This window comes from Nymphaea colorata, chromosome 3 (genome assembly GCF_008831285.2).
Source record: "Nymphaea colorata isolate Beijing-Zhang1983 chromosome 3, ASM883128v2, whole genome shotgun sequence".
In the NCBI taxonomy this organism is placed as follows: domain Eukaryota; kingdom Viridiplantae; phylum Streptophyta; class Magnoliopsida; order Nymphaeales; family Nymphaeaceae; genus Nymphaea; species Nymphaea colorata.
The window spans coordinates 22121487-22145978 of NC_045140.1; the positions used below are offsets into that span (position 1 = coordinate 22121487).

The window sequence follows — 24492 nt, forward strand, 5'->3', positions numbered from 1 at the left end:
TCGAAGCTACTTAAAACAGCAAGGGATGATAAGGGAGAGCCAAAAAATGTCCAAAAACCGAACGACATGTACGCCTCACTCAGGATTCCACATTTTGTCAGCTCAGTACGAGCAGAGAAAGAGAAAGAGATGCCGGCGCCCACCGTCCGCTTGATCTCCAGCACCATGGTCCACCTGCGGGAGAGCAGCAGCAGCCACGCTGAGGGGAGTCGACGAAGGTGGGAGTTGACGGCGTGGGATGTGGCAATGCTCTCCACTCCTTACATTCAAAAGGGCCTGCTGTTCCCCATGCCTCCCGGACCGCTGTATGCCGCCATTCAACACCTTAAGTCTTCCCTCTCCCGATGCCTGCTGCACTTTCCCTTCTTGGCTGGGCGCTTGGCCACCGACTTGGAGACCACCACCTTCGTGGACTGCAGCGACCAGGGCGTACAGTTTGATGTGGCCGCCGCCGACGGGGTCCACGTCTCGGACTTGGCGTCGGCTGGTGAGATTCCGGCCGTTGTCAACTCCTTCTTTCCACTGGCCGACGGAACGGTCATCGGCTTCGATGGTTATTCTTTGCCTCTCCTTGCCGTTCAGGTATTCATATCTATCTCCTTTCGAGCCCTCTGGCTTTTCCGTTCATGATTCATAGAGTTTCCTACTTTTGCAACACTGTTACACCCAGATGGAGTTCGAAGAGGCAAGGACCTAATTAATGGATTGGTGTGTACCATGCGATTCCATTCCAGGTGACCGAGTTGAGCGACGGCGTTTTCGTCGGCTGCTCCTTCAACCATGTGATGGGCGACGGCGAGTCATTTTGGCATTTCTTCAAGTCCTGGTCCGAGATCACTTCCGGAAGCGAAATCATATCCCGGGCGCCACTGACCGAGCGACCACCCATCCACCACGAGTGCGGTCGGATCAGATTCCTCGTCTCCGAAGAACATATGGCTCGGTTCTCCTCGCCGCCCTTGAGAGTGCGTTTCTTCCGCTTCAGCCGCAACGCCATCGTTTGCCTTAAGGCTAAGGCCAACCGGCAACTCAGGCCGGAGGTGGGCGACATCTCATCACTCCAAGCGTTGACGGCGCTCATGTGGAGGTGCATAACCCGAGCGAGGAGGCTCCCAGTTGACCAGACGACCACTTGTAAGATGGCCATAGGGAATCGGACGAGGCTCGACCCACCCCTGCCGGCCGGCTACTTCGGTAATTGCATGGAGGCCATCGCCGTAAAGGCCGTGGTGGGCGAGCTCCTGGCGCAGGAGCTGGGCTGGGCGGCTCGAGCCCTGCACGATCGCATCAAGGGCCACACGAACCTGTCGGCTCGGAAGTTTGTAGAAGAGTGGGTGAAGAGGCCGAGCGTGTACCACGGGCTCTTTGAAGGGAACGGTGTCATGGTGGGGAGCTCGCCGAGGTACGAGATATACGGCATCGACTTCGGATGGGGAAGTGGTGTGACGGTGCTCAGCGGCGCTGCTAACAAGTATGACGGGAAGATGTCGGCGTATCGAGGGAAGGGCGGCATCGATTTGGAAGTCTGCTTGTTCCCACATTTCATGAGTGCCTTGGAGTCGGATGGGGAGCTCTTGGACATGCTTTCGATTGTGTAAGAACGCGTCTTTGGTGGTGTTTCCATTAATCCAATAAAAGAGCACCGGCAGCCTAATTTGCAATTGCTGTTTTTGGCTCTTCAATACCAATGTAACGCAAATTTTATGAAACGAGGCAAAAGGCAACAAGTGATTTTAAAATATTAAAAAATTATACGTAATATGGGGTTAATGACAGTGTAATTGCGTTTTTCTAAAAGAATTTATATGGGCCCGAAGGTGGTTATATACACCATTGGATGAATTTTCATCCCTTATTGTAATAATAACAAAATGCCTATAATTAATAATTTTTTTGTAAAGACAAAAAAGAAAACCTTAAAAAAAATTGAGTATTCAATAAAAATAAAATTTGTTAGTTTTTATATAATAAAAAAGCGTTTTCATTTTTTTTTCACTTATATTGTTATTTTATTATCTTATAAACATTATTTAATATTGATGTTTAGCGTTTTGTTATATAAATATTTTATTATCTCATAAACATTATTTTATGTTTAACGTTATTCCATACGTTCATCCATTATCTTGTTATTTCATAGATAAACATTACATACATATACACTTAAGATAACAAATAGATATTTTTTATGGTTACTCTATCCTTGCTTTTCCTAGCAGTTCAGTATCTAAATTCTCTTTCCATCCTCTCTCTCTCTCTCTCTCTCTCTCTCTCTCTCTCTCTGATTTAATTTATTTGTTATCAGTTCGGCCATCACCATTTTTGGTGTAAGCTCTGTGATTCTTGATCAGTAGACATGTCGAACTTTTCTAAAAAAAAAAACATGAATGTGAGACTGTAAAACTTAAAGAACAAATCAAGCAATTCTACTGAGTGTGACAGAGCTGATGGAGCACGAATATTCATTGGGTGCTCTCCTTCAATAGTCGTGTTATGGGTGATCCTCGCAATTCGGGACATCAAACACTGTCCCGACCGCCACTGACCCATCCACCATGAGTTCGGTCAGATCCGATTCTTTGTGTCAGAAGCAGCAGATATGTCACGAGGGGGCCCGGATCTCATCATTCCAGGCGTTGCTCCTGCTCATGTGGAGGTCCATAATAGAAGCGAACGCGTCGAAGATCGATTCGCCCCCTGTCCCGCAGGTACTTTGGCGACTGCAAGCAGCCCTTCGCAGTAAAGGCCGAGGTGGGCGACAGGAGCTGCGCTGGGATCTCGAGCCCTCCGAACCTTGAAGCTCAGAAGTTTGTAGAAGATTGGGTGAAGCGGCTGATCTTATCACTGTGGGTGTGTTTGTCAAGTATTCAAGTGGGTCCGAAGTCCTTTCTTTTTGATAAATTTCAAGCCACCGGCAAACAAACGATCAAAATCTCGGTCGGACTACTTGAAAATTGAGATTTTAATCCACCCACAAGGAAGTGCGATTAGAATTCAGGGAAGAAACTTCCGCCATTGGAGGTGCAGGAGAGAGAAGGAAAGAAGCAGAAGCAAGAAGAAGAGAAGCAGCTGCCCTGCACCCCTTTCTCTCTTCCTTTTGTTCCCTTTCTTTCTCCGTCTCTGTTAATCGGGACAAGGGAAACCCTAACTCCGGGCGGAAGAATTAGAAGAGAGTGAGACCCCTTCAGGCCGATGCTATGGTGGCGTTGTCGTCCCAGGCAATCGGACAAAGATAAGGGATTTATCGAGCAACAAGGAGGTAAAATCCACTATTGGATCTAATCGTAAGGTCGGATGTTCTTGGCTGACATAAATCTTATACAATTTTATTTGTATGATGAAGAATCAAATTTTTCAACAAATATTTATCAGAAATTTTGGAGTTCACAACAGTTTCCCTACTGTTTGTAGATAATCCCATTAGAGGGAGTTTTAGAACGACATGAATCTAAAATACATAAGTGGAGTGTATGGTACGTTACTATTGATTCATGAAAAGTGTTCTATGTAGATTTCTCGTCAGTTTTTGGTGCAGACAGATATATAAAACAATGATATACCGTTACTGTCGTCAAACACCCTTTAGAATACTGAGTTTCAGTTGGCTCAATATGATGACGGTTCATAAAAAAAATATTTAGAAACCGGAGCTTGGCACTCTTGAATCAGTCGCGGACCACTTCGGGCTGAATCGGCGGATTTTTTATTGCAATGACTTTCAGTTGCTCTTGAGCGTAAAGCGATCATCTGAATTTAAATAATTTACATGCCCCTGTTTAATGTTTGCCCATGATGTTCTGATTTGCTTGATATGAATTAGCAAGAAATAGAATATTTGTTTGAGATGGGTAATATTGGTTGTAGCTTCCCAATCATTATGGGACATGGTTTTGCCCGTAGTAGTGGTATGTTCCAATATAATATCAATCCAATGCAATCCCTCCGTGGCTTTAAATTAACACTGAGTAGTGAACTGAAATTTTTTTATGGCGTTGGCAGATTCAAAAATATGTGAAGATGGAAATGAACTCAGTTTGCAAAGTTGATCCTCTCGTCAAAATAGACTGACCTAATATAATGTGCCAAGGAGTATCAAAACCACATTTACAATAGATGCTCTCATATGAGCAACTACATTTCTGAAACAGAAAGAAAAAAAAGCAGCCGGCGACATTACAGGGATTTGGAATTTCCTCAGTTAACTAAACCGACCTCCAGTTCCAATTCTTCATCGAACTGAAAGCCGGATGTTCAATTTTCGCGAACGATTTCATGATTTGGTGACGAGCGCCCACGAGTAGAAGCATCTTGCTCGGTACTTGTGCTATCGTCATCGTGATGTGGTGCAGGTCCTGCTTCAGTACTCACTGGGCTCTGCCTGCATGACCGATCATCGATAGCATTGTCGCTGATTTCCAGATCCTCATTATTCCTGATCATGTGCCTGAAAGTGAGGGAGTTGAGATCTTTCTCATCGAAATGCCTGATAATGTCCAACACTGTGAGCCACAGGCGCTTCTGCTCGGTGTCATGCTCGGGAGAAGAAGGGCCCTCGTCTTTCTTGTAATATTCCAACAGGACCGAGAGGACGTAGAAAAGGAGAGCTCCAGTTGAAGCGATCCCGGTTATAAGGAAGAGGCCCCAGAAGTTTGAGAGCGAAAGGCTGCCGGAGCTTGTATCTGACGTCGAATCTACACCGTCGGTCGTTTGATTGCTGATCCATTTCTTTTCTATAGCTATCATTTCATCTCCCTCCGTCACGTTGAGAATGGCTCGAGACATATCAGAGACCAACGGGGAACCTCGTGGAAATGCCTGAAAAGTTAAGTTAATTTCGTTTCCTCAGTGCTGTTATGTAGAAAGGGAGAGAGATCTAGGGAGAAGGAGAGAAAGTATACTTACAAATGCTAAGCCACCGGTTTTGTAGGTAGGGCCAACAGTAGTATACTCATCGCCATGCTGGCCGAGGAACATGCGGTTGTAAGGGATCTCATCGAAGATGGCAGCAACGCCGCCATGGCGGCTGCCCTTGGAGAAGGCTTCCAGAAAGTCCTCGGGCTTGGTGTATGGCCTGATCTTCGACGCCGGAACGCCCAACCGCCTCAGCAACTGCCCCACGAAGGACGAGTTTCGGTAGCCGATGTAGTCGCCATTCCTGATCAGCGTCTGAATGTCGGTAACCGATGGTTGCAGCTGCTGCACCGTCAGCATGGACGTCAAGCTGGCCGTGTAGCTGGTCGTCAGAATCAACACGACGAACACCCAGACTACGATCACGAGTCGAGACAGGTTGCCGGCGAGCCTTTGGTCTGAAGATCAGTCCAGACATCTAATTCCTCTCAATTTTCAAGTCAATACAAGATTCATGTCCATGAGCAATGGGTGGTGATCAGTTGGGTACTTACTGTGGGCGAAGACCATGGTGGAGAAGATGAAGTAGAAGACCAAGCCCACCTGTTCGGTGGGAGGGCCTTGGAACTCCGACCCGCCCTTCCAGCGCTCCAGCGCCCACACCACGACGCCGGTGAAGAGGAAGGAGGCAAAGGTGGCGAGCCACAGCTGTAGGGTCATGGGCCGGAGGAACACCCAGGCGTTCTTCTTGTGGGGCTTCACCGGCACTATCATGGACACCCCGGACTCGGTGTAGGGCAGAGTGAAGTCCACATATTTGGATCGGTTTGCGATGATGGTAGTGTCGCCGACGACCGCGTCGTACCTCTGTACATACCAACCAACATCAACACCTTAATTAATTCGTTAATTATTGTAATGACCACAAGTAGCAGAGAGAGACCAAATTGATTTCGATTTATATATGATAATGCGGCTTAGTTTTTTGGGCGAGTAGAATAAAAAGGAGGAGCAACCGAGCAAGAGAAAAGAAAAGGGATGTGTTCCCCAACCCAAAATGTTTCTAAAAAATTATCGACAAAAAAAAAAAAACTGAAAATTTTGGAGAAAAACTTGAAGACGCCTCCATTAGAAATTTTGTCTCCACTTGGTGCAGGTCGATCTAAACGCCCATGCTTTTTAGGTCGTTGACGTCTGCGAATCTTGGACCCGCAACCCTCCAGCACAGGGGGATGGACTTCGTCCAGTTTTGACCGTTGGCTTTCTGACGACGGTAAAGCCATCCAATTATTTATGAACTTCTTAACAAGGTCGTCTGACTTTTAGTGCAACTTGCTAAAAAAAAAATTTGGTGTGCACATTCTTCTAAGGCAAAATTTTGTAAAAGCAGAGTCTACTTGCCTAAGTTTTGATTTCTTTCATTTGACCGACTAAGTTGTAAGGAAACATGTACACACTGGGATAAAAGAAGTCGGAACTTAAGCATGTGTGATTATATCAAACCAAATTAATTTCTCTAGAGAGCTTCAGGTTGCACTTGCGTGGAATGCCAAAACCAAGGCCCCAGATTACAATGCATTCAAGACCACTCGCTCTCATTCAATCGAAGCCTGAAAAAGACTTTAGCAACACAAGAAAATGTCCCGCAGGCGTGCTTCTGTGAAGCAATTATTGTTCGTTATTTTATTCGTTTTGTTGATTATGTAGCCCCACCAACGAATCGCAACATTGGCTAGCCGTTGACTTGCTTTATTACACGCTAACGCCGGTCGGCTTCTGAGCGGTAGATTCTTTGATAGATTAAAGAAGAAGGGTGGATATAAAACCTTAGAAACGGATTATTGAGCCAAAGCTCAGAAGCTGTGAAAACAAAAATATGAGCATGAGTTTCATTATTATGCTTTATAAAAGTGTAGAAACTTACTGAAGAATAATAGAACTACTGGCCAAAGCAAGTTGACTTGATAACGCCAACCCAGACAGTTATTCCAAATTTTAGTTGAAAATAGGGAAGTAAGAATTAAGGGGAAGGAAAAGTTACGCAAAAACTAAAAAATTGGCATAGGGGGTTGAACCCTAGCTAGCTATTGCTTTCGTAGTTACCACTTCATTCTTACTTTACCATCTAGCTCAGAATTCATGTTCGGTCAGAGAAGATGAAAGGAAAAAAGTTGGAAACTAAGTTTTCGGTACTAACCTGAAGGTAGACTTGGTAGACGAGATCATCGTAGCTGCCGGCCATTTTTCCTTGATCGTTCTCAAAGGGGAACAACTCGTAGGGAAGCGAGTAAGGGAGTTTGCTCACCACCGCCTTGAACACGTCTATCGAGTACCCCGTCACGATCGTCGCGTTCGTCTGCGGATCCCTCCAAACACCGACGAAGTCCTTGTAACCATCTTTCACGGGCACCCCAATCCTCAACTTCTTCCCCTCCGTCGGAATCATCCAACCCCGGGGAACCTCCTCTGTTCCGCCGGGCCAGACCACCGGGTTAAGTACAATGGCAGGATCTGAATAGTTCGGGTTCCTGTTCCTGTCTTCCGAGCTCAGAGTCCGGGAAAGCCCGAATCCTGGACGCCAGAATCCGATCTCATGAAGATCTTCCATGCCCACCACGTTAATTATTTGGATGATTCTGTTCCGCAGTTGACCATCTGCAAGCTGGAATTCGCCACTCAATCCTCTAAACCGTGTCTTCCTCACTGCTTCCAGGAGATTTCGACCCGCCGGTGAGACACGTTTCAACAGCTCGAACGAGTTCGCCGACTTCTTTGGTTTGAGGGCGTCGGAATTGTACTCACCGACGCCGTTAGCTTTCTCCACGGCCAGGGCCAGTGCCCAGGCCGTGTCGTAGGCCCAGATGCCAAACGCGTTGCGCTCCGGCTGCGTCCCCATCTCCGGATTTTCCGCGACCAATCTGCGCCTCCACCTCTCCGCGAAATCCCTCAAGGGCTTCGAGGAAGGAACGTATGTCTTCACTCCGATGACACCCTTCATGGAGGCAATCACAGAAGAATTCATGACTCCAATGAGGTTTCCCAATGAGTTCGTGATGATCCAGACGTAGTCTTTGCTCATCATACCTTTAGTTTCTGCGTTGAGAAACAGACGAGCACCAAGAGCGGGAGGCAAGTGCACCACAAAGACCCGAGTATGGTTCGAAGCAAGCCGGTCCAGCTCTCCATTAATGAAGCTATCGTTGGCCGATGGTGGCAGAAGGGTCCTGTAAGGTACTCCGACGCCAATCTGCTGGAGGGCATCGGTTAAGAAGGGGATCACCCCCATCCCGAAGTTGGAGTTTTCATAGATTGGCACCACTTTTTTCCATCCGTAGGCCTTGACAATATCAACTATGGCACCTACTTGAAAGGAGTCGCTCTCCGCAGTGGAAATGAAGAAAGAATTGCCACTTGATGACAGCGAAGGGCTTGTAGCCGAGAAGGAAACGATGGGCACATGAGTTCTATCACCCAGTTTGCTGATGAATTCTGCATCTCCGGACCTCTGCGGCCCGATAATAGCTTCCACTCCAACATTCTTCAACAACCCAATAGCTAACAAGAACACAAGAAGGAGGGTTAAAGAGCATTCTCAGATCTATCCAACCAGACTAAAGAAAATTAAGTAACCGGTTTGGAATTGCTCAAGAATTTGGGTTTCAATTCAAGTTGATGGCCTATGTGAGGCAGAAAGCTAGAAATTGCTTAAGACTGCCCTCAGTGGTTTGGAATTTGAAGAAAGGAATAATTTTGAGTCCCAAGTAGCGTACCAGTGTTGGTGGCTCCAATAACATCTTTTTCTGAACTACCACTGTGAAGAATCAACCGTTTGTTGTGGCTGCGAGTGCCATAGAAGTCCTCAAGAGCGACTGAGATAAAGGATTTGCCGATCTTCCCAACCAGAGACTCGAAATCAAGGATCAGTCCGACGTTTACCGGAACTGCTGATGTGTTTGCAGCAAGGGAGGGGCCGCAGAAGACGACCAGGAAGAAGAGAAGAGGAGGTTGGAGAACGGAAGGGGAATTTCGAGGGGCCATCTCAAGGCCAAAAAAGGAAGCACTTAGGCTTGGGGAAGGCCCTTGTTCTACTTCTCCCTTGGGGCTAACTGCTCGTGGCTAAAAGGAGAAGGCAGAAGATTGTGGCCGATTCAAACTACGAAAGACAATATAATATCTGCTGTTGACTGTGTGCTAGTCAAAGGAAGCAATGGAAATTGTAAATTCGAAAAAGAAGATCAAACAAGAAACTATTCACCTTTTGACTGACTTTGATAAACAATATTATTTCCTTGACCAACGGCGCAATTAATTTTTTCAACTTCAAAAGTTTTAACTCATCACTTGTCGCTCGCTACAGAGGTTGCTTATTCAAGTTCACTATTATAATATTACTGGCAAAGCATTGGATTTGGATAATTTTATAGCCGGTTTTAGAGCTTATCCAAGTCCCCTTTTATTTCCTACTACAATCGCCTCGGATTTTAAAATTATTCTGTCCCCTTAGCGTTACCCATGACAAAATCAAGTCCTTCCCACCGGTTATCCACTTAAAGCTTCCGCTAATTTTCCTCGAAGGCAAGCGGGTGTGAATTATAGTTCACTAAAAAGCAGTTTCCGACCCAGTCCATATAAAAAGTTAATGGATTACCAAGATTAATCTTTACATATAGTTGATAAGCCAGTAGACATCTGGCAATTAGGAAACTGGAAAGTTAACGATCACATCTTACAACGATACGACCTACCGCTATCTCACAAGCTGCAAGTTATTTCCTGTAATAGGCCAATTATTGGGAATATCTCGCTAAGCGGAGGCAATTACAATATCATGAGGAGGTTCTTCACCACTGTTTGGAATGCTCAATGGATGGATTCTCATGTCTCTCCTGCTGCCTCCTTCTCGCGTGTTTCTGAAAGTGTGTGAAGACATGTCCTTCTGATCAAAGTGCTTCAACATGGTGTTCATTCTGACTGCTTTTACTCTCTGCAGCCAAGTCGTCGGCCCTGTGAAAGTGTCCTCAACCTTAACAGTCTTGAGATAGTTGTAAAAGAAACGAAGGAAGAAAACAAGAAGCGCCATCAATGAAGTTGTCCCTGTTAAGAGGAAGAGTCCCCACAGACGGGTGACGGACAACCTGTCAGATTCCACTTTTCTTCCCGCATTTACACAAGTCTGGTTCCCAAAAAGTGCCTTGTTGATCTCCATCATCTTATCTCCCTCCGTAACGTTCAGTATTGCCCTCGAAACATCAGAAACTAAGGGCGAACCTTTCGGGAATACCTGCAACAATTGCCAGTGTTTGAAACCATGTGAGAGAGAGAGAGAGATAAAGACAGAGACAAACAGACAGACAGACGGACTTACGAAGCCAAATCCTTCTGCTCTGTAAACAGGTCCAACCATGGCGAAGCCATCACAGTATTTCGCGAGGAAGAGCTTAATGAGTGGGATTTCATCGAAAATGGCTCCAACGCCACCATTCTTGCTGCCATTGGTGAGTGCATCTGCGTATTCTTCTGGGGAATTGTACGCCTTGAGTTTATTTTTGGGAACATTCAGTTGATCGATCAACATGTCGCGGACGAACGATCCATTCTGGTAACCAATGCTCTCCCCATTTCTTAGGAGAGTTTGAATGTCGGTGACGGTGGGCTGGAGCTGCTGCACGGTGAGCATGGAGGTCAGGCTGGCCGTGTAGCTCTGCGTCAGTATCAGCACCACAAACACCCACACGATCACTACAACGCGGGACAAGTTGCTTTGGAGCTTCTCCCCTTCAGTTTCGAAAGAGAAAAATGCACGAAATCAGCTTTGTCAAAGATATGGTCAGGATTTATAACCCAAACTTTGAAAACAAAATTGACGCCGCGAAATGTTTATTTGAGGAATCAACGGTAAAGGGACTTGGTGTTTGCGGGTGCCCTGGAGTAAAGTTTTGTCTCATGTAGATGAACATAATAAAGCAATAATCTAACACCACTAGAAGAGACAAAATACCCAAATAAAAGAGTGTGTGAGATTGAGAGAGAGAGAGAGAATTACTGTGAGCAAAGACCATGGTGGAGAAGGCAAAGTAATAGACCAAGCCAAACTGCTTCAAGGGAGGTCCTCTGAACTCATCGTTGATTCGATGCTCTAAAATCCATACCACCAAACCAGTCCAGACAAAGAAAACTCCACTGACCACCCAAAGCTGGGCCGTCATTGGCTTCAAGAATATGAAAGGGTTCGACTTCCTTCCGGCTTTCATCCGCACAATCATGGACACACCAGTCTCCGTGTAGGGCAACGTGAAATCCACGTATTTGGTTCTGCTTGCCCTGATAGTCGTATCACCCACCACTGCGTCGAAATTCTGTATGCCAACATCTTAAATTAATTAATCCATGCAACCTCTCATGCATAGTCATCTCATGGATAGTCGTACATGATATAATACATAATTCAAGCATGAATACTCCAGGTAATATATAACCCTTACGATAGAGAATATAAATAGCAGCTTTTGAAACCATGTAACAGTAACCAACATAAAAGATCTTCTCTGGGCATATTTATAGGATGAGTGTTATATGTAACTTTTAAAAAATTGCGACAGTGATTTTTACATTCTTGCAGAATGTTATTTACACATTAAGGAGACATTTAATGAGGTGAAAAGGACAAGAAATGAAAGACGGTTTTATGCGTACGGTGGTTAAAATTTTTCAAGAAAATAAACCAGAGTTTTTTAATTTGTGGAACAAAGAAGTTGACATGACTGTACAGATCTAATAAAAGGAAAGAAAAATCTCAGGAATTCCTTTTCAGTGTTCGATGCATGAATGTGCCGTGGAGATAACTTATCAAACAAAGTATGCCTCGAAATTTTTTCTTGTTCATCGTTTCCAGTAATCTATAACGTTTTGGATCGCCACGAAAAATCCAAGTTTATATGGTAAACTTTTGTAGGAAAAAAGAGTAGAAATATGATGAAACGACGGGGTACAGCCAGCAAGAACAGAAGGTAAATGGCCTCACCCCAAGAAAAACTTGGTAGACAAGTTCATTGTAAGTTCCATTGGGCTTCCCTTCGGCGTCTTCAAAAGGGACGAACTTATGGGGCAGATAGTACGGCATGTTTTGCAACACCATATTGAAAACGTCTATGCAATAACCCTCCACGGCCGTGCTGCCGTCCGTCGGGTTCCTCTGGATCTTCAGAAATTCGGTGAACGCAAGCTTTACCGGCACTCCTATTATCAGTTTCTTCCCGCTGGTTGGAATTTCCCACCCTCTCGGCGTCGCCGTCGTACCACCAGGCCAGTTCACCGTCTTAAGACTGGAATCCTTCTGTCCGCCGTCCACCTTTCCGGTTCTTGAGAGTCCGGTCGCCTTCTTCCAGAACCCCACTCTTTTTTCTCCACGTCCGATCAGATTCAGTATCTCAAAGTCTTCGGTGGTTAACTGCCCGTTTCGGAGATCGAAATCACCACTCAAACCTTGCAATGGATTGCGTCGCATCTCGTGCAATATGCTTGGCCCGGTTGAGGAGACTCCCAAATTCCCGAACACTCCCGTCGAGTTGGAGCGGCCGTTTCCACGTTGGTGGTGCTTGATGTTCCCGGCTTCTGTTCTTTCTACTGCTGAAGCCAGGGCCCAGACGGTGTCATATGCCCACAAACAGAAGATGTCGGGATCCCATGGCGGTTCTTCAACGTGGGTGAGGTTGGACTTGGACCAGATTCTCTGCCGCCATCGCACCTTGAAATCGTCCAACTTTTCCGACTTGGGCACGAAGGTTGTCAAGCCTAACACCCCTTCCATGGAAGCAATTTCCGACGGGTTTAACGAAACCAGCTGATTTCCAATCCCATTCGTGACGATCCAAACGTACCCATCGGTCAGCATCTCCAACTCACGCACCAGTTTGAAAAGTCGCCTCCCCAGAGGTGCCCATCCCATATGCACCACAAAGACTCGAGTCTGCATACCCTTCAGCCTGTAGAGCTCTTCCTTGATCTGATCCTCACTCTGGCTATTAGCAAGGATGGATCTGCTGGGCACCTTGACGTTCATCTGCTGAAGCGCGTCCGTCAAGTAGGGGATCATTCCCCTCCCGAACTCGCTGCCTTCGTAAACGAGGACGACCTCTCCCCACCCGTAAGCTTTCACGATGTCCGCTATGGCGTCCACCTGGTTCGCATCGCTCTGCGCAGCTCGAAGGAAGTAGCCATCCTTGTCCAAAGACAAGGAGGGGCTCGTCGCCGTGAAGGAAATGACGGGAACCCGAGCCCTGTCTCCCAGTTTGGCCACGAATTCCGCTTCCCCGGAACTCCGCGGTCCGAGAATTGCTTCCACCTCGACGTTCTCCAGAAGATCAGTGGCTGGAGAGAAACGGAAAAGGAGGAAATTGAAAAAGGATAATCACTGTTTAAGCATGCACATAGCAGGTAGGCGCATTTACCGCTAATCAAAAGGAAAAAATGACACGAAGACGAAGAGTCGGAGAAAGTTAGGGCGGATGTTATTACCAGCAGAAACCGCTCCAACCATGTCACTGTTGTATGGGCGTCTTTGTAGGACGAGCCGCTTGGAGTGGCTGCTGCTGTTGGAGTAGAAATCCTCCATGGCCATGTCTACGCATAAGCCAATATTTCTGCCTCCCAACTTCTCGGAATCGAGAATGAGACCGACCTTCACATCTGTCGCCGATGGATTAACAGCCGACGAGGAGCAAAGGTGCGGCAGGGAGCTGGAGATCAGCACGAGGAGAAAACCCACTAGAAGTTGCATCTCCGTCCTCCTCCGGCGAGGCTGGAAACCCAATGTCGTGCGTTCTAGGAAGAACTCGTGGTGCCTTGGCTCCGAAGCAGGCAGCCCCATTAGAAATCTACTTGGAGGGCTCCAAGAGTCTTAGAGTCTTTGCAGAGACCCTTGACTACAGAAGTCCATACGTCCTTTACTTTTACTCCTCCTCCACGATCCTCTCTTTCCTACAAGTTCAGACAACTTGCAAAGAATCGAACCGAGTCTGAAAAATACGGCCGGTCAGAATTTGAGAGCCCGACGAAGTCCATTGCATAGAGTCTGAGCAAATAAAAAATTCGAGAAATTAGTGGCTTGATCACCGGAATCCGAGCCATTTGCCTCTCGATCAGCTTAATTGCATATTAATCAATACATTATGAATGAAATCATTTTTCTTAGCCGTTTACATGGAAGAAATTCCGAATCAGCTTGGTCGCCAACAATTTTTTTTTTTTGCAGGATTTATTTTAACCATTTGATGAAAATGTTGTCCAACGCCTACGCTGGCGATCGTGAGTCATTTCAGATAAATTATAAAATGGACCTTCTTTTTAATTAAATTATAACCAACTGGTAATTTCTTAAATGAAAGGTTTCCGAATTTCCTTGTTCATGCGTCCGAAAAGTCTTATTTAAATAAAGAATGTGTGACACAAGGTAACGATAAATTTAAGTAAGTTGGCAACTACGAAAGACAATATAAGCATAAAATATGTAAGAAATTATAAGCTATAAACCGTGCAGCCATGAGAGCGAGCATGACTTTGTCATAGAAATCATAAACGGATGCAGATTTGTCATGAATTTATCATATATTGTTAATCACGTACTGTTCAATCAGAACTGGACTTAATCTTCAATTTTGATGCAGTAATATGAAGTTTTCAATCAGAACCCATTTTCTTGGATTCTGATTCTAATTGAATATCAGTAAAACAAAAGTATCTAGTTAGCATTGTCCAATAGTTAGGAAGTTGGACCTTCCGGGCAGGCAGTAGACTTTGGGTAACGTATAAGACCTGGATAGCTCCGAGGAGCATAGTTCAAACTCGCGGACTTGGGGCAAGTTACGTGGCGTGTCTGGTCTGATTCATGCTTGTCCCGTAAGATGGGTGCGTCTTGCATGCAAATTGAAGCAATAGAGATCTCACCACCTGGTATCGACGCAACTATGAATCTTGGGGGCACTAAATGGAGGAAAACTTCGGCTATCACCCAAGAAGTGGGATTAATCCCCTCGATCACCCAAAGTACATGACCAGAATATACAATCGATTAATTACAGGGACTTCTTAATTCACTGGAAAGAAAAGCATAGTAGAAGTAGGTCTTATTAGTGAGTGAGAGGAGCATGCAGGGAAGGAACAAAGTTACTCCATTCGGTTCCAAGCATTTCTTGGTTACCAATGGAACGTTAGGAGAAGTGGGAAGCATTCAAAAGACCACTTGTTTCCATTCAAACATTGAATTCAACGTTGAATGCTGGACTGGCTGAGAGTGGGTGGCCTGGGACCAACCGAGTTAACGTGCATCCCAAGTGCACTGAATTCGCACTTGTACCATGTGCTTGGACTTTTCATCTCTTAGTATAAGCGTGTGTAAGGAGGCGAAGTTGGATCGAGTACCATCCAGCGAATTCGAAAATGGAAGATTAAAACTTATACTATCAATAGAGAAAGGGAAAAAATTTTATATCCAGTCAAGAGTTCGATCGAGACAATGACACGCTCAAATTCGATATGAATGCATATTTGGTTGTCAATTCGATGATCCGAACCTGCGAATAACATGTCAATTTCAAGTCAGGTATCAAAAGCTACTCAAAGTCGATGTCATTAAGGGCTAGATGCCAAAGACTGCACGGATTTGAAGTTTCTTTTACATTAATGTCTTTCCTTTGATGAAAAATCAAGCTTACATCGCTTTCTTCTGGCTTTACGAGTAGCAACTAGTAAGCATATATATATATATATATATATATATATGATGGAAGACCAGTAGCATCATTCCATCTGTGAATAGCTCGCAACTTGTTCCTTTTATGATGGAAGGAAGAAGATTATAACGGGGTCCCACCTAAAAAGCGACCAATGACAGAAGTTAAGGTACCTAGAAAGGTAGAAAATGACCAACTGCTTGTTCAATGTCTGGGTCCGCAGACGTTTAGTTGATCGATGCAAACCCTCACTTCCCATGCGGGCCTACCCTGAACTCAACGTCACTCATGTAGCCTGGACTTATAAGTTGGAGAGGTTCTTACGTTGTGAAATGCCTCAATATTCTTCTGTTTTTTCTCTGTAAATGGCATGTTTCCAAACCACAGGTTGCAACACATTTTGCTCCACTTCTTGTGGCTAATATCTAGAGCGAATGGCCCATCGATTTCATAAATCCTGGACCCTCAGAAATTTATACCTTTCATAAGAAACTATTCAAGTAGATTCTTCTCATAGCAAATTCTATGATAAACTAGTTTCAGTAGCAGGTGTGTGAAAATGGTCTTCATATAAACTCCAGCCGTCACCATCTGTTACCTCTAGCTCCCTCCTTGTCGAAAAGCAAGCGAGAATGAACCATTTCACCAGACATCAAGAAATATTGTTTTTGAACGAGTCTGGCCAAGTTAATGCGCTGAATTTGGCGTACCTTGATCGGAATAGACTCAAGTCTTGCGTTTATTTATTTCTGGGACACAACACAACAGTCAGCCGGCTGGCGTACGAGTTGTGTCGACTATCCTTTGCCTTCTGGGCCACGAATGCTTGGTATAAATTTCACCAACAGTGGAACTAAGGTTCAAAATTTCAGGAAAGTACCACAGGGGAAACAAATATATAACTTTAATTAATCAAATCGTCCAAAGGCAATCCCTCCAGAAATGGTGGGACTGGAAGGGAAAGAGAAGGCAATTTATTTTCTCTTGTGCTTCTTATTTCTTGTTTTTTTTTTTGTCTACGATATCTTCTCTCGCCATTGCAGGCGGGCTTCGTCTTTTTGTGCCAACTTTTATTTTTTAAAAAAATGAAAAAAATGTGATGTTTACATCATACTTTATACTAAATTTCTCCATGTTATCAATACCACCTCGCACTGAAGTCTGCGCATCATTCGATATGTATAGTATCGGCCCAAAAAAATATATAAAACGTTAATAGCGGATAGACATTCAAATGCCACCTTAGTTACATTTCACCAGGAGATATATAACTCAAATCGGCTGGGCCGTCATTGGCTTCAAAAATCTGAAAGGGTTCGGCTTCCTTCCGGCTTTCGCGCGCACAACCATGGAGACACCAGTCTCCGTGTAAGGCAACGTGAAATCTACGTATTGGCTTCTGCTTGCCCCGACAGTTGTATCACCCACCACTGCGTCGTAATTCTACACGCCAACAGTTTAAATTAATTATACTATACTTACAGATCCATGCATGCTCTCATGCATAGTCATACATGATATAATACATAAATTCAAGTATGAATACTCAGAGCTAGCAGTTTAATATATTAATCATGTCTAGCTATTTTTTTGTAATTAAACTTGCTTCATGAAATGCCACCCGCTGGTGCACCCTTAAAAGGAGCTGAGGTTCAAACTATTTGTTCTGGAGTTTTTGACTTTGTGCAACATTCTGAAGAAACGAGAAGTTGACTTTCAGTTTCTCATGCAGCCAAACAGCCCTTTCGAAGAGTGTAATGGAAAGTAAATAACACCTTTTGAAACTATTGAGTGTCTAGTATTGAAATGTCTGACATTTAATACCGATCAGTTGTTTTGGTGGAACAAAAGTTATAGATTCCGAATAAAAAAAGCAAAAAAGGCTATTAAAAGCACATAAACTCCGATAAATTAATATAACGTGTAGGAAAAAAAATTGCCTAATCTTCCCCTTCCAGTCCCACCATTTCTAGAGGGATTGGAAATATACTAGGAAGTCCTTTCCCTTCTTCCCTCTCCTTTCCATTCCTTTGCTTTCCTTTCTCTTGTGCCAAAATTTTTAACTCTATTTCCTTTTTCCTCTCATTTGATTAATAATCCAAACATAAATTAGCCATCATTTCCTTTCCTTTCTCTCCCTCTATCCAAGCAGCACATAAAGTTTCGTATTTGTTTCCCAGTCGCACTTTCCTGAAATCTTGAATCTTAGTTCCACTGTCAGAGAAATATACACCGAGTATTCGTGGCCTGAAAGGGAATGGATAGCCAGCACCACTCGTACGCAGCTGGCTGACTGCTGTAGCCCATAAATAAATAAAAGAAGTAAGCAAACGCAGGACTAGACTCTCTATTCCGATCAGAGCGTTGATTTGACCAGACTCGTTCAAAGAGAGTATTTTCTTTCGATAAGGAGTGAGCTGGTGTGGTAACAGAATGTACAGGCCCCATGGCCAAGTCTTACAAGTGAGGGTTGCATCAATCAACTAAACGCCTGCGGACCCAGAGATTGAACAAGCAGTCAGGTCATTTTTCTACCTTTCTAAGTATCTTTGCTTAACTTTTGCCGTTGATCGCTTTTTAGGTGGGAGCTCGTTATAATCGTCTTCCATCACAAAAGAAACATCATCCTTTGTAATAATAAATTTACATAATCGACAGCTTGAGATGCTCCGTTTTCGAGTAGTAGACATTCAACGATCAAAAGCATCAAGAGAGTTCCCAGTTACTGTACAGCATCAGGTTCATCATATATGAATCTCCACACTTCCGTTTTGATCTACCTCGAAATTGTCACTCGCAGACGTATTTCCGAAAGCACGGGACGGCGTATCCTTCTCACCAAAGCGCTTGAAGATGGAGGCTGCACTCTGCCAACAGATCATCCGTTCTGTGATTGGGCCTGCGAAAGGAGACCGCGGTGTGCCACTGCTGAAACAGAAGCTGGTCAGGAAGAGGAGAAAAAGTACTCCAGTAGTGGCTGTCCCAGTTAAGAAAAAGAGACCCCGGAGGCGAGTGAGGGACAGGTTATTGGTGCCCACTTCAATGGCCACATCTATACAAGTCTGGTTCTCATACAGCCTCTCCTCAATCTCCAGCAAGCGATCTGCTTCCGTTACGTTCAGTATTGCACGTGAAACGGCGGCTACAAAAGGAGAACCTCTAGGGAAGACCTGAAAGATGCACGAAGCAGAGACAGTCACAGACGAAAGAGATCACAGAGAGAGGGAGAGATATCACAGAGAGAGAGAGAGAGAGAGGGAGAGGGGCTCACGAAGCCAAATCCTCCTGCTTTGTAGATAGGGCCAGCCATGGCGAAGCCACGGCAATACTTGGCAAGGAACAGCCTGATGTACGGGATCTCATCAAAAATGGCTCCAACACCACCCTTCTGGCTACCATTAACGAGTGCATCTGCGTATTCAGCTGGTGAAGTGTACAGCTTCAGTTGGGATTCGGGGACCTTCAGTTGGTTGATCAACATGTTGCGGACGAAGGATCCATTCTGGCAACCTATGCTCTCCCCATCTCTTAGGAGAGTATCAATGTCGGTGACGGTGGGCTGGAGCTGCTGAACTGTGAGCATGGAAGTCAGGCTGGCCATGTAGCTCTGCGTCAGGATCAAAACCACAAACACCCAAACGATCACCACAACCCGAGACAGGTTGCTTGCCAGCCTCTCCCCTACAGTGAGCAAGGGGAACAAAACAATGCAAACTTTAAAACAGCGTATAAAAGCACAGTATGATCGATATATATGGAACTCATGGATGATAATATGGTACTTTAGATCAGTTCTGGCAACAAAACAATGGATGCAGACGTGAACGAAGAGAAAGGCGTACTGTGGGCGAAGACCATGGTAGAGAAGGCAAAGTAGAAAATGATGCCCATCTGTGCTGAGGGAGGTCCCCTGAAGTCGGGGTTGATCCGGTGCTCCAGAATCCAAATCACGAAACCGGTCAGAACGAAGAAAGCCCCGGTTGTGAGCCACAGCTCCTTGGTCAAGGGTCTCAGAAATATCAAGGCGCTCATTTTCCTCTCCGCTTTGTTTGCCACGATCATGGTCACTCCGGTATCCGCGTACGGCATCGTGAAGTCCACGAGCTTGGCCCGCTCGGCTGTGATGGTCGTGTCGCCGACCACTGCATCGTAGTTCTGTAAAATAAACTAATCCAGCGTGTTATGCATGAATCCTTTTATCAATCACTGCAAAGATACTCCTTCGATCAGAAACCAAACTCAGAACGCCAAAGTTTAATGATTTACGCAGGAATTAAGAACAACCTGAAGGTAAACCCCCTTGACAAGATCGTCATACGTTGAGTTCGGCTTCCCGTCGATCGGAAAGGGAATGAAATCGTGATGTAGATAGTATGGCATAATCTCCAAAACCTTCTTGAATACCTCTATGCAATATCCCTCCACAGCAATCTCTTGGTTCCCGGTGTCCGTTTCCACCTTGAGCAACGCCTGGAATCCACTCTTCACGGGCACAGCTATTCTCAATCTTGTTCCGTTAGCGGGTATGACCCAACCCTTTGGAACCGCCGGCCTATCGCCCGGCCAGACCACCGTCCTGAGGCCGACGTTGGCGCTGCACTTCCCTTTACTGCCGCTTTCCAGGCACTCTTTGCTTATCTTCTTCACCAGTCCAGTTTTCGAAGTCCAGAACCCCACGTGTTTCTCCCCTTTTCCCACGAGATTCGTTATCTCCATTACCTGGGAGACCAGCTGCCGCTTTTCCAGAACAAAATCACCACTCAGGCCCCTGAATCTGCTCCTTCCGAGCTCGATTGATATGCTTGAACCACTCGGGGACACTCCCATATTCGCGAACGGTTCGCCTGAAGCGGACGAGTTTCTTCTCCCATGGTGGTGGTGATGGTACCTGGTGTTCCCGGAGTAGCTTCTCTCTAGTGCAGAAGCGAGCGCCGATATGGTGTCGTAAGCCCACAGGCCAAACACGTCTGGGTGCGGAGGTATGTCATCCTTGGGATATCGACTTTGGAACTTTGATCGCCACTTGACCGTGAAATTCTTTAGTTTTGGGGTTTCGGGGACGTAAGTTTTCAGAACCAAGGCCCCTTCCATGGAAGCAAGAACTTCCGGCCGGTGGGAGAGTTCGTCCAAGAGATTTCCCATCCCGTTGGTCACGATCCAAACGTACCCTTCACTCAACATCCCCAACTCTCGCGCGCAGGTGAAGAGGCGACCCCCGAGATCCGGCGGCATGTGCACCACAAAAACCCGAGTCTGCATCAACATAAGGCGTTCGAGCTCTCCTCTGATGTGCTCATCGACAGAGTTGTTGGAGAGCACGGCCCTCGCCGGCACCCGGACGTCCACCATTTGAAGAGCGTCCGTCAAGTTGGGGATCACCCCCTTTCCGAACTCGCTGTCTTCGTAGATGGGGACGACCTCTCCCCACCCGTAAGCTTTCACGATGTCCGCTATGGCGCCCACTTGGTACAAGTCGTTCTGCGCAGTTCGAATGAAGTAGCGGTGTTTGGGAGACAGCGAGGGGCTGGTTGCGGTGAAGGAAATGACGGGGACGTGAGCCATGTCCCCCAAGTCGGCCACAAATTCCGCGTCACCGGAGGTCACAGGCCCGAGAGTCGCCTCCACCTCCACCTTCCTCAGAAGTTCAATGGCTACAGATTAACACAGGGAAATTAAACAAACCTCCAAACAAAGAACAGCTCCAAGAGCATACATCCCCATCACCATGGTAAGCAATTAGCCCAAGAGAAAAAAAATGAAATCATGTTAGACGTACCAGCGGAAGCTGCTTCAACAACGCCACGGCGGTAGTTGGTTTCCTGATGGAGGACTAAAATTTTGGAGTGGTTATGGTTGGAGTAGAAATCCTCGAGGGCCATGTCTATGCATGTGGAGCTGATCTTCCCATTCGGAGTGCTGAGATCGAGCATGAGCCCAACATTCACTCGCGTTGCAGATTGGTTAACAGCTTGGAAGCCACACACATGGCGCCAAAACAAGGCAGTCAAGAAGAATGAGAGATGGAAGGTGACCGCCTGCATCTAGTATTTCCGCTCTCGGCACACGCAGTGATCCACTACCATCTCTCCAATATTTGTATATGTGTTTGTCTGTATATATAAATATGCATATACGAGAGAAAGAGAATGTTTCTTGCTACTCAGTTTTGACCATGTCGTTAGATTCTAAGAATATTCCAAATTAAATTGAATTCTTCGAGACCCAAAAATTTTTGACAACGTTTAGATTGCGTAGCTTGTTCGTGACTAACTGAGCGCGCTTTAAATCAAATGATTTCGGGTTCAACGGTATCAAACCCATTGATATTTCTCCTCCTAAGAAATTAAACACACCTTATCCAAAAATTGCACACATGATATAGTATTTATTTAATGAAACATAGTAAATATATGTATTACTTTCAATCCTATTGTGGGTTTTTTACGATAAGAATGATCTTCTAGAGCCTATTTTTAACATTCCCAAGGGGTCCAGTTCGTGTTTTAGGTTTTCTTGGTGGCTATTTTTTATTGGGTGCTCATGCAATTTTGAGCCTTGAAAGATTCAAGTCCGGACTGAGAGATTTTCTCAAGGGTTCAGCCATGACTCCTCCTCCCTTTTCCTCCCTGGCTCCTTGGAAAGCCGCGTTTGAACTTAGTTAGTCAAGCTTGATGTAGGTCAAGTCGCCAATTACTACGTACGTCGCTTTCTTAATAATGTCCATACGTGCCTCGTGAATTCTTATCAGCATTATACGCTGATGCTTTGCACCCGTTAAGATCCCATCTCATTCTTTTACTTGAACATTTTGAATTAGTAATTAAGTTTTCTGATAAAATTAGTTGGCTTCTAATCATATATAACCATCCTTGCAATTACACAAAGACATGAGGGACTCTTAAATGTTTTAATTCGGGACGTTTATGACTAGATTTTCGTTGAATAATGAAATTTTCTTCCTATCGTGTTAATTTTCCACATAACAAGGATCTGCAGTAAAGTGAAACGTTTCAATCAACTGAAGCAGGAGTAGCTGAGAAGTCACGGGTATTGAACTTGCACATCGTACAGGTAGAACCGATGTTGAAGTCATCATAGTTCTAATCGAATTAAAATTGTGTTATATTGAAGATTACACTAACATTCCATGACTAATCTGAATTGAAAAGAATGTCCTCATGCTATCTATTGAATGCCTTTTGTTACCTTGAATGGCGATCTTTTAATTACTATCTCCCATATCTTTTCGTCTCAAAATTACTTTAAAGCGCTTGAAAATTGAAGCACAAGAACAGATCATCAAAATCATACCACTCATGACAATCAGGCAGCAAGAAGCAACTTTGCATTCGATATTGAAGGGCAAGTGGAAATTCATATACCTTTTGTACCTTAGTTGTCTGAGCCTCATATAGTGTTTGTATCGTCGTATTGAAACTGCATCTGTTTGACACATTATAAATTCTAGTTTTTATAACTAGGATGAGTTTTTAGCACTGGAATTTCGATCTCTGCAATGTAGTGTTTGCATCTTTGAGACTTAATCGGGTATGCTTGCGTCTGATAAATGAATTAACAATTCATTATGCCTTCATTGATCTCTCTTCCGTAATTTTTCTTTCCCTGTCGTCCTCATATGACATGACAGACTAAGGAAAATCTAGACAAAGAGAAAAGAACATAGCAATTCCTTTTCTCCAATGTCTACGTAGTGTAGGGCCAAACCTTCTTTCTCAACCATTTATAGGCGAAAACAACTTGATGTTGCAGATGCAAGGGTTTAGTGATTCAGGACTGTGCCGTGTTCAACCGCGCGCCACTGCCCGAGAGGGTCATTGGACTTGATGATATACAAGCCAAGTTCAGTTTAATTTATTTCCAACTTATTGTCATTCAGATCTGTAGTTATTCTAGAATATGTCGTAATTTCAACTTCCAGATTCTGTTCGGTTGACTTGATATTCTCTTCGAAACTAGAGACTAACGTGTCAGCTCGGACTAATTGCAGCAATTGCAAGCTAGAGAACTTAATCCCTTCTTGACGTCGATCGCCGTGCATGCCCTTGATATATGAGATAGCAAGTCCCTGTTATAGCAAGCTGTGAGATGATGAACCCATCCAATCCCGCTGGAGAATGTTTAGAATCCAGCGGTTTTTTGACGCGTTGGCTCCAGATTCGGGATAGGATCAGCTTTGCTTGGAGCTGAAGTTGAGGACATGACGGAGATGGAAGATAGAGATGGGAGGTCTGCTAATTCAACGGCATTTTTTCATGGCAATCAGTCGACAATAAATATCTCATTTTTCTTTTCGTTGGCATGTTTCCCCTTTTACGCATCTCCCTTTTATTTTTGGTGTGGATTGGTGTTTGTTTTTGTCTTCTTCTTCCACCTTATTCGGTCTTCATTTTTGCATCTTTGGCCTTTTCCTGGTTTCACTTTTACTTTTTACTATCTAGTTTCTTTTGATTCTTTGTTACATGGCTCTCAAGCCAATTTCTTTGGTCCTTTTTCTTATCGTGTCATTGTTGTTGTCTGGTCTCGCTATGTCAATATATTTGACTACCTACAGCGCCTTAACGTTAGTTTAGTTAATCAGTGTCCTCCATCTCAGATTTCTATGCATAGTCTTTCTTTCATTATTTGTAGCCTTTAGACTTTATTTATTGTCCCTTTTTTTGGTGGGTTTTTTCTTAAGGTCTTAAAGCTATGATTTATATCCTGTTGATGGCGTATTGAGGAAGAACGCAACAATAACTCCTTATGGTCGAATTTGTGGCACATCTTGTGCATAATGATATCTACTTTGCTATTTAGCTTAAACACCGTCCATTATTTGTTGGTGTGTAACTCTCACTTTGTTTATCAACTCTTCCTCCTCCTTTACTCTGTTTTATTGCTGTCATGCATATTT

At 44.7% G+C, this 24492-nt stretch overlaps 4 protein-coding genes across 4 annotated transcripts; 1 reads left to right on the forward strand and 3 right to left on the reverse strand.

Annotated features, from left to right (window-relative positions):
* The first annotated feature begins 65 nt into the window (after positions 1–65).
* LOC116251108 (uncharacterized acetyltransferase At3g50280-like) lies at positions 66–1684 on the forward strand. The gene is made up of 2 exons (XM_031625184.2): positions 66–582; positions 735–1684. The coding sequence occupies exons 1-2, from the start codon at positions 67–69 to the stop codon at positions 1596–1598; spliced, it is 1380 nt and encodes a 459-aa protein (XP_031481044.1). The 5' UTR covers position 66; the 3' UTR covers positions 1599–1684.
* Positions 1685–4059: 2375 nt separating this feature from the next.
* On the reverse strand, positions 4060–8971 carry LOC116249740 (glutamate receptor 2.7-like). The gene is made up of 5 exons (XM_031622972.2): positions 8622–8971; positions 7049–8406; positions 5406–5718; positions 4903–5309; positions 4060–4815 (listed from the first exon to the last, which is right to left on the reverse strand). Exons 1-5 carry the CDS (start codon positions 8887–8889, stop codon positions 4252–4254), a joined length of 2910 nt encoding a protein of 969 aa, XP_031478832.1. The 5' UTR covers positions 8890–8971; the 3' UTR covers positions 4060–4251.
* A 568-nt stretch (positions 8972–9539) lies between these two features.
* LOC116249913 (glutamate receptor 2.5-like) lies at positions 9540–13737 on the reverse strand. The gene is made up of 5 exons (XM_031623223.2): positions 13366–13737; positions 11873–13218; positions 10895–11207; positions 10217–10626; positions 9540–10132 (listed from the first exon to the last, which is right to left on the reverse strand). The coding sequence occupies exons 1-5, from the start codon at positions 13715–13717 to the stop codon at positions 9656–9658; spliced, it is 2898 nt and encodes a 965-aa protein (XP_031479083.2). The 5' UTR covers positions 13718–13737; the 3' UTR covers positions 9540–9655.
* A 3113-nt stretch (positions 13738–16850) lies between these two features.
* Positions 16851–21619, reverse strand: LOC116250393 (glutamate receptor 2.4-like). The gene is made up of 6 exons (XM_031624022.1): positions 21355–21619; positions 19863–21229; positions 19421–19733; positions 18850–19259; positions 18359–18748; positions 16851–17021 (listed from the first exon to the last, which is right to left on the reverse strand). Exons 1-6 carry the CDS (start codon positions 21617–21619, stop codon positions 16851–16853), a joined length of 2916 nt encoding a protein of 971 aa, XP_031479882.1.
* Between the last annotated feature and the right edge of the window lie 2873 nt (positions 21620–24492).